At 47.4% G+C, this 9,478-nt stretch overlaps 1 protein-coding gene across 1 annotated transcript in view; it reads right to left on the bottom strand.

The window, feature by feature from the left end:
- Window positions 1-4,844, bottom strand: part of LOC144487157 (E3 ubiquitin-protein ligase RNF185-like) — a 108,871-nt gene extending 104,027 nt beyond the window's left edge. The window contains exon 1 of the mRNA XM_078205218.1: window positions 4,755-4,844. Within this exon, the coding sequence (XP_078061344.1) occupies window positions 4,755-4,817 (63 nt within the window). The 5' untranslated portion in view covers window positions 4,818-4,844. The remainder of the gene's footprint in view (window positions 1-4,754) is intronic.
- Between the last annotated feature and the right edge of the window lie 4,634 nt (window positions 4,845-9,478).

Raw genomic sequence — 9,478 nt, forward strand, 5'->3', positions numbered from 1 at the left:
GCAAGGCTTATTGAGAAAGTGAAGGGGCATGGGATATAAGGGGACGTTGCTTTGTGGATTCAGAACTGGCTTGCCCACAGAAGGCAAAGAGTGGTTGTAGGTGGGTCTTTTTCAGCATGCAGGTCGGTCACCAGTGGAGTGCTCCAGGGATCTGTTCTGGGACCCTTGCTCTTTGTGATTTTTATAAATGACCTGGATGAGGAAGTGGAAGGATGCATTGGCAAGTTTGCTGAAGACACAAAGGCTGGTGGTGTTGTGGATAGTGTAGAGGGATGTCAGCAGTTGCAACGAGACATAGATAAGATGCAAGACTGGGCGGAGAAGTGGCAGATGGACTTCAACCCAGATAAGTGTGTGGTGGTTCATTTTGGCAGGTCGAATAGGATGAAAGAATATAATATTCAGGGTCAGACGTTTGGCAGTGTGGAAGATCAGAAGCATCTTGGGGTCCGGGTTCATAGGACACTCAAAGCAGCGTCGCAGGTAGAGGCTGTAATTAAGAGGGCGTATGGAATACTGGCCTTCATCAATTGTCGGGCAATACAGCAGGATATAGATAGGCTGGAAAATTGGGCGGAGAGGTGGCAGATGGAGTTTAATCCGGATAAATGCGAAGTGATGCATTTTGGAAGAAATAATGTCGGGAGGAGTTATACAATAAATGGCAGAGTCATCAGGAGTATAGAAACACAGAGGGACCTAGGTGTGCAAGCCCACAAATCCTTGAAGGTGGCAACACAGGTGGAGAAGGTGGCAACACAGGTGGAGAAGGTGGTGAAGAAGGCATATGGTATGCTTGCCTTTATAGGACGGGGTATAGAGTATAAAAGCTGGAGTCTGATGATGCAGCTGTATAGAACGCTGGTTAGGCCACATTTAGAGTACTGCGTCCAGTTCTGGTCGCCGCACTACCAGAAGGACGTGGAGGCGTTAGAGAGAGTGCAGAGAAGGTTTACCAGGATGTTGCCTGGTATGGAGGGTCTTAGCTATGAGGAGAGATTGGGTAAACTGGGGTTGTTCTCCCTGGAAAGATGGAGAATGAGGGGAGATCTAATAGAGGTGTACAAGATTATGAAGGGGATAGATAGGGTGAACGGTGGGAACCTTTTCCCAGATCAGAAGTGACGTTCACGAGGGGTCACGGGCTCAAGGTGAGAGGGGCGAAGTATAACTCAGATATTAGAGGGATTTTTTTTACACAGAGGGTGGTGGGGGCCTGGAATGCGCTGCCAAGTAGGGTGGTGGAGGCAGGCACGCTGACATCGTTTAAGACTTACCTGGATAGTCACATGAGCAGCCTGGGAATGGAGGGATACAAACGATTGGTGTAGTTGGACCAAGGAGCGGCACAGGCTTGGAGGGCCGAAGGGCCTGTTTCCTGTGCTGTACTGTTCTTTGTTCAATAGAGGAATTGAGTTTAGAAATCGGGAGATAATGCTGCAGCTGTATAGGACCCTGGTCAGACCCCACCTGTTCCCAGTTCTGGTCGCCTCATAACAGAAAGGACATGGAAGCCATAGAAAGGGTGCAGAGGAGATTTTCAAGGATGTTGCCTGGATTAGATGGCATGCCTTATGAGGATAGGTTGAGAGAGCTAGGCCTTTTCTCCCTGGAGAGGCAAAGGATGAGAGGTGACCTGATAGAGGGGTATAAGATGTTGAGAGGTATTGATAGAGTGGATTCTCAGAGGCTTTTACCCAGGGCTGGAATGGTTGCCAGAAGAGGTCACAGGTTTAGGGTGCTGGGGAGTAGGTACAGAGGAGATGTTAGGGGTCAGTATTTCACTCAGGGTGGTGGGTGTGTGGAATCGGCTGCCATTAGTGGTGGTGGAGGCGGATTCGACAGGGTCTTTTAAGAGACTTTTGGATAAGTTCATGGAAGTTAGTAAGATAGAGGGTTATAAGCCTAGTAGGTAGGGACATGTTCGGCGCAACTTGTGGGCCAAAGGGCCTGTTTGTGCTGTAGCTTTTCTATGTTCTATAAGTGGGTTATGATATTGACCAGGGGCGGCACGGTGGCACTATGGTTCGCACTGCTGCCTCAAAGCACCAGGGACTCGGGTTCAATTCCGGCCTCGGGTGCCTGTCTGTGTGGAGTCTGCACATTCTCCCCGTGTCTGTGTGGGTTTCCTCTGGGTGCTCCGGTTTCCTCCCACAGTCCAAAGATGTGCGCGTTAGGTTGATTGGCCATGCTAAATTGCTCCTTAATGTGAGGGGGATTAGGAGGGTAAATATGTGGGGTTACTGGGATAAGACAGGACCTGCGTGGGATTGTTGTTGGTGCAGGCTCGATGGGCCAAATGGCCTTCTTCTGCACTATAGGATTATGATTCTATGATTCAGTTGTCATTTTGGTTCATATAGTCTCTTGTTACCAAGATATGTTGAAATCACTCCCCTTTCCCAATTTACAGCCTGCCTTCTTGTTTTTGCTTCCAAACTGAATATCCTCACATTTATCCAAATGATACTGCAACTGCCATTGATTTGCCGACTCACCAAACCTATCCAGATCATTCTGAAGGATCTCTGTATCCTCATCACAGTTCACCCTCCCACTCCACTTGGTATCATCTGCAAATTTTGAGATGTTACATTCTGTTCCCTCATCCAAATCATTAATATATATTGTGAATAATCTCCCTCAATGTCAACAAAACATTGTTGAAGGAGATTGTCACTGACTTCAGGAAGCGTAAAGGAGAACATGCCCCTATCTACATCAACAGGGACGAAGTAGAAAGGGTCAAGAGCTTCAGGTTTTTAGGTGTGCAGATCGCCAAAAACCTGTCCTGGTCCCCCCATGCTGTCACTATAGTTAAGAAAGCCACCAACACTTCTACTTTCTCAGAAGACTAAGGAAATTTGGCATGTCAGCTATGACTCTCACCAACTTTTACAGATGCACCATAGAAAGCATTCTCTCTGGTTGTATCACAGCTTGGTATGGCTCCTGCTCAGCCCAAGAACGCAAGAAATTACAAAAGATTGTGAATGTAGCCCAATCCATCACGCAAACCAGCCTCCCACCCATTTACTCTGTCTACACTCTCTGCTGCCTCGGAAAAGCAGCCACCATAATTAAGGACCCCACACACTCCGGACATTCTCTCCAAAAGAGAAAATGCTGGAAAATCTCAGCAGGTCTGGCAGCATCTGTAAGGAGAGAAAAGAGCTGACGTTTCGAGTCCAGATGACCCTTTGTCAAAGCGGACGTTCTCTCTTCTACCTTTTTCCATCAGGAAAAATATACAAAAGTCTGAGGTCACATACCAACTGACTCAAGAACAGCTTCTTCCCTGCTGCCGACAGACTTTTGAATGGACCTACCTTGCATTAAGTTAATCATTCTCTACACCTTAGCTGTGACTGTAACACTACATTCTGCACTCTCTCATTTCCTTCTCTATGAACGGTATGCTGTCTGCATAGCACGCAAGAAACAATACTTTTCACTGTATGCTAATACATGTGACAATAATAAATCAAATCGAATAGCTGGGGTCCCAGCACCGATCCCTGTGGCACCCTACAAGTTACTGCCTGCCAATTTGAAAAGGACCTATTAATTACTACTCTTTGTTTCCTGAGGCTTTTTATTTCTCTGCCAGCTTCATACGTTTCTTTTTTGACCCATGGTAAATTATCTTTTTTCCTCAGTTTGTATCCCTCAGATTGAAGCTGATGTCGAAAGTCAAGCTTGATTCACAAACCAAAATCATCCGTCCTTTTTGCTGCTACTCTGGCAGTTCTATGCATTTGTACTTCAAACATTTCAAGCTCAAACAGTCTTTCCAGTTCCTGAAGTTCTCATTCTCTTTTTTTCCCTCTTTGTTCCACCAGGGCTATTCCCTCTTTTTCTTTTTATTCTGCCAGGGCTATTCTCTCTTTTATTTCCTCTGCTTTTAATTGCAATTCAAACTGTTTCATTTCCGTTTCCCTTGCCATGTTCCGTAATTCAAACTGTTTCATTCCCTGCCCCACCCCCCCACTCCTTGCTTCTAATTGAATTCTAGCCAACTCCAATTCAGACTGTGTTTCTGGCAATTTTAAATGTTGAGCTATCGCTGCTTTCCTCGCTACTTCGGGTAATGTCAACTGCAGCTTGTTTGCCAATTCCAAAAGCTTGGCTTTAACCACCTTTTGTAAACCACCCCGAATGGCTCCTTCCACACCCAGGGAAATGTTAGCCACTGAAAGATCAATTTTTCCACAAAGCACTCCCTATTTACTAACTGGATGTAACACCTGAAAAGAAACAACAGCACCTCAACACCCGCTGTCTTTGAGTTCAATAATCCCAAACCAAACAAGGTGGAAATTTTAATCCTGCAAGAACTCCCAATTTTGTTAGGGACCAGATCAGAAACGACAAGTTAGACGAGATCCCAACTATTTTTGGATTTTGGCATTAGTGTGACGATCAGATGTTTCACTCCAGGTGTGATTCTATTGATACACTAGGAAGCTTTTATCAAAAAAAACATTATTTAACCATATAGTTTAAATGTAACGAGTGAATTAGCTTAACATTTATCAATTGAAATAGTTAAACATGACAGGATACAATTCTATTAGTTCCAATTTAAGCAATATTCCGATGGAGAGAGATACCCATTTTCTAGCAGGTCCCAAATTGCAGTCTCTAGAGGGGGAGGGAGAGAGAAGAGAGCTCCTCTCCTTGCAGGCCCAAGCAGAAAACTTTCACACCTTCAGGTAGGAATAGCAAAAACAAAGTGGAAATAACAGACTTACCTGGTGCAAGCAGGGCCAGCTGTAGACATCCAGAGGTTTAACCAAAAAACAGGAACAAAACATGGTAACAATTAGCGTATTCAAACTTTTGGAAACAAACTTTTACGAACTTCACTGACCACCAACCAATCTCCCCATTCGCCTCACACCATCCTCCCTGAACTCCCTTCCCCCAGCACCCACCATCCTTCCCATCCCCTCCGCCACCCCACCTTCCCCACCCCCTCCCCCCCCCCACCCCCCCTCCCCCCCCCCACCCCCCCTCCCCCCCTCCCCCCCTCTCCCCCCCTCCCCCCCCCACCCCCCCTCCCCCCCTATTCGATTGGATAGGATTGGATGCCGATACTTGGATTGGATTGGATGCCGTTACTTGGATTGGATTGGATTGGATTGGATACCGTTACTTTGATTGGAATGGATTGGATTGGATTGGATTGGATGTCGTTACTTGTATTGGATTGGATTGGATTGCATTGGATGCCGTATCTTGGATTGTATTGGATTGGATTTGATTGGATTGGATTGGATTGGAAGCCGTTACTTGTATTGGATTGGATTGGATTCGATTGGATTGGATGCCGTTACTTGGATTGGAATGGTTTGGATTGGATTGGATGCCGTTACTTGGATTGGAATGGATTGGATTGGATTGGATTGGATTGGATGGGACTGGATTGGATTGGATTGGATTGGATTGGACTGGATTGGATTCGATTGGATTCGATTGGATTGGATGCCGTTAGTTGGGTTGGAATGGATTGGATTGGATTGGATTGGATGCCGTGACTTGGGTTGGGTTGGATTGGATTGGATTGGATTGGATTGGATTGGATGCCGTGACTGGTGTTGGGTTGGATTGGATTGGATTGGATTGGATGCCGTGACTTGGGTTGGGTTGGATTGGATTGGATTGGATTGGATTGGATGCCGTGACTTGGGTTGGGTTGGATTGGATTGGATTGGATTGGATGGCGTGACTTGGGTTGGGTTGGATTGGATTGGATTGGATTGGATTGGATTGAATTGGATGCCGTGACTTGGGTTGGGTTGGATTGGATTGATTGGATTGGATGCCGTGACTTGGGTTGGGTTGGATTGGATTGGATTGGATGCCGTGACTTGGGTTGGGTTGGATTGGATTGGATTGGATGCCGTGACTTGGGTTGGGTTGGATTGGATTGGATTGGATTGGATTGGATGCCGTGACTTGGGTTGGGTTGGATTGGATTGGATGCCGTGACTTGGGTTGGGTTGGATTGGGTTGGATTGGATTGGATTGGATGCCGTGACTTGGGTTGAGTTGGATTGGATTGGATTGGATTGGATGCTGTGACTTGGGTTGGATTGGATTGGATTGGATTGGATTGGATGCCGTGACTTGGGTTGGGTTGGGTTGGATTGGATTGGATTGGATTGGATGCCGTGACGTGGGTTGGATTGGATTGGATTGGATTGGATGCCGTGACTTGGGTTGGGTTGGATTGGATTGGATTGGATTGGATGCCGTGACTTGGGTTGGGTTGGATTGGATTGGATTGGAATGGATGCCGTGACTTGGGTTGGGTTGGATTGGATTGGATTGTATTGGATTGGATGCCGTGACTCGGGTTGGGTTGGATTGGATTGGATTGGATTGGATTGGATGCCGTGACTTGGGTTGGGTTCGATTGGATTGGATTGGATGCCGTGACTTGGGTTGGGTTGGATTGGATTGGATTGCATTGGATTGGATGCCGTGACTTGGGTTGGGTTGGATTGGATTGGATTGCATTGGATTGGGTGCCGTGACTTGGGTTGGGTTGGATTGGATTGGATTGGATTGCATTGGATTGGATGCCGTGACTTGGGTTGGGTTGGATTGGATTGGATTGGATTGCATTGGATTGGATGGCGTGACTTGGGTTGGGTTGGATTGGATTGGATTGGATTGTATTGCATTGGATTGGATGCCGTGACTTGGGTTGGGTTGGATTGGAATGGATTGGATTGCATTGGATTGGATGCCGTGACTTGGGTTGGGTTGGATTGGATTGGATTGGATTGGATTGCTTTGGATTGGATGCCGTGACTTGGGTTGGGTTGGATTGGATTGGATTGGATTGGATTGAATGCCGTGACTTGGGTTGGGTTGGATTGGATTGGATTGGATTGCATTGGATTGGATGCCGTGACTTGGGTTGGGTTGGATTGGATTGGATTGGATTGGATGCCGTGACTTGGGTTGGGTTGGATTGGATTGGATTGGATGCCGTGACTTGGGGGATGGGTTGGATTGGATTGGATTGGATTGGATTGGATGCCGTGACTTGGGTTCGGTTGGATTGGATTGGATTGGATTGGATTGGATGCCGTGACTTGGGTTGGGTTGTATTGGATTGGATTGGATTGGATTGGATGCCGTGACTTGGGTTGGGTTGGATTGGATTGGATTGGATGCCGTGACTTGGGTTGGGTTGGATTGGATTGGATTGGATTGGATTGGATGCCGTGACTTGGGTTGGGTTGGATTGGATTGGATTGTATTGTATTGGATTGGATTGGATGCCGTGACTTGGGTTGGGTTGGATTGGATTGGATTGGATTGGATTGGATGCCGTGACTTGGGTTGGGTTGGACTGGATTGGATTGGATTGGATTGGATGCCGTGACTTGGGTTGGGTTGGATTGGATTGGATTGGATTGGATGCCGTGACTTGGGTTGGGTTGGATTGGATTGGATTGGATTGGATGCCGTGACTTGGGTTGGGTTGGATTGGATTGGATTGGATTGGATGCCGTGACTTGGGTTGGGTTGGATTGGTTTGGGTTGGATTGGATTGGATGCCGTGACTTGGGTTTGGTTGGATTGGATTGGATTGGATTGGATGCCGTGACTTGGGTTGGGTTGGATTGGATTGGATTGGATTGGATGCCGTCACTTGAGTTGGGTGGGATTGGATTGGATTGGATTGGATGCCGTGACTTGGGTTGGGTTGGATTGGATTGGATTGGATGCCGTGACTTGGGTTGGGTTGGATTGGATGGGATTGGATGCCGTGACTTGTGTTGGGTTGGATTGGATTGGATTGGATTGGATTGGATGCCGTGACTTGGGTTGGGTTGGATTGGATTGGATTGGATTGGATGCCGTGACTTGGGTTGGGTTGGATTGGATTGGATTGGATTGGATTGGATGCCGTGACTTGGGTTGGGTTGGATTGGATTGGATTGGATTGGATGCCGTGACTTGGGTTGGGTTGGGTTGGATTGGATTGGATTGGATTGGATTGGATTGGATGCCGTGACTTGGGTTGGGTTGGATTGGATTGGATTGGATTGTATTGGATGCCGTGACTTGGGTTGGGTTGGATTGGATTGGATTGGATGCCGTGACTTGGGTTGGGTTGGATTGGATTGGATTGGATTGGATTGGATTGGATGCCGTGACTTGGGATGGGTTGGATTGGATTGGATTGGATGCCGTGACTGGTGTTGGGTGGGATTGGATTGGATTGGATTGGATGCCGTGACATGGGTTGGGTTGGATTGGATTGGATCGGATTGGATTGGATGCCGTGACCTGGGTTGGGTTGGATTGGATTGGATTGGATTGGATGGCGTGACTTGGGTTGGGTTGGGTTGGATTGGATTGGATTGGATTGGATTGGATTGAATTGGATGCCGTGACTTGGGTTGGGTTGGATTGGATTGGATTGGATTGGATGCCGTGACTTGGGTTGGGTTGGATTGGATTGGATTGGATGCCGTGACTTGGGTTGGGTTGGATTGGATTGGATTGGATTGGATGCCGTGACTTGGGTTGGGTTGGATTGGATTGGATTGGATTGGATTGGATGCCGTGACTTGGGTTGGGTTGGATTGGATTGGATTGGATTGGATTGGATGCGGTGACTTGGGTTGGGTTGGATTGGATTGGATTGGATTGGATGCCGTGACTTGGGTTGGGTTGGATTGGATTGGATTGGATTGGATGCCGTGACTTGGGTTGGGTTGGATTGGATTGGATTGGATTGGATGCCGTGACTTGGGTTGGGTTGGATTGGTTTGGGTTGGATTGGATTGGGTGCCGTGACTTGGGTTGGGTTGGATTGGATTGGATGGGATTGGATTGGATTGGATGCCGTGACTTGGGTTGGGTTGAATTGGATTGGATTGGATTGGATGCCGTGACTTGGGTTGGGTTGGATTGGATTGGATTGGATTGGATGCCGTGACTTGGATTGGATTGGATTGGATTGGATGCCGTGACTTGGGTTGGGTTGGATTGGTTTGGGTTGGATTGGATTGGGTGCTGTGACTTGGGTTGGGTTGGATTGGATTGGATTGGATTGGATGCCGTGACTTGGGTTGGGTTGGATTGGATTGGATTGGATTGGATTGGATTGGATGCCGTGACTGGTGTTGGGTTGGATTGGATTGGATTGGATTGGATTGGATGCCGTGACTTGGGTTGGGTTGGATTGGATTGGATTGGATTGGATTGGATGCCGTGACTGGTGTTGGGTTGGATTGGATTGGATTGGATTGGATTGGATGCCGTGACTTGGGTTGGGTTGGATTGGATTGGATTGGATTGGATTGGATGCCGTGACTTCGGTTGGGTTGGATTGGATTGGATTGGATTGGATTGGATGGCGTGACTTGGGTTGGGTTGGATTGGATTGGATTGGATTGGATGCCGTGACTTGGGTTGGGTTGGATTGGATTGGATTGGATTGGATGCC

Source organism: Mustelus asterias, unplaced genomic scaffold (assembly GCF_964213995.1).
Source record: "Mustelus asterias unplaced genomic scaffold, sMusAst1.hap1.1 HAP1_SCAFFOLD_625, whole genome shotgun sequence".
In the NCBI taxonomy this organism is placed as follows: Eukaryota; Metazoa; Chordata; class Chondrichthyes; order Carcharhiniformes; family Triakidae; genus Mustelus; species Mustelus asterias.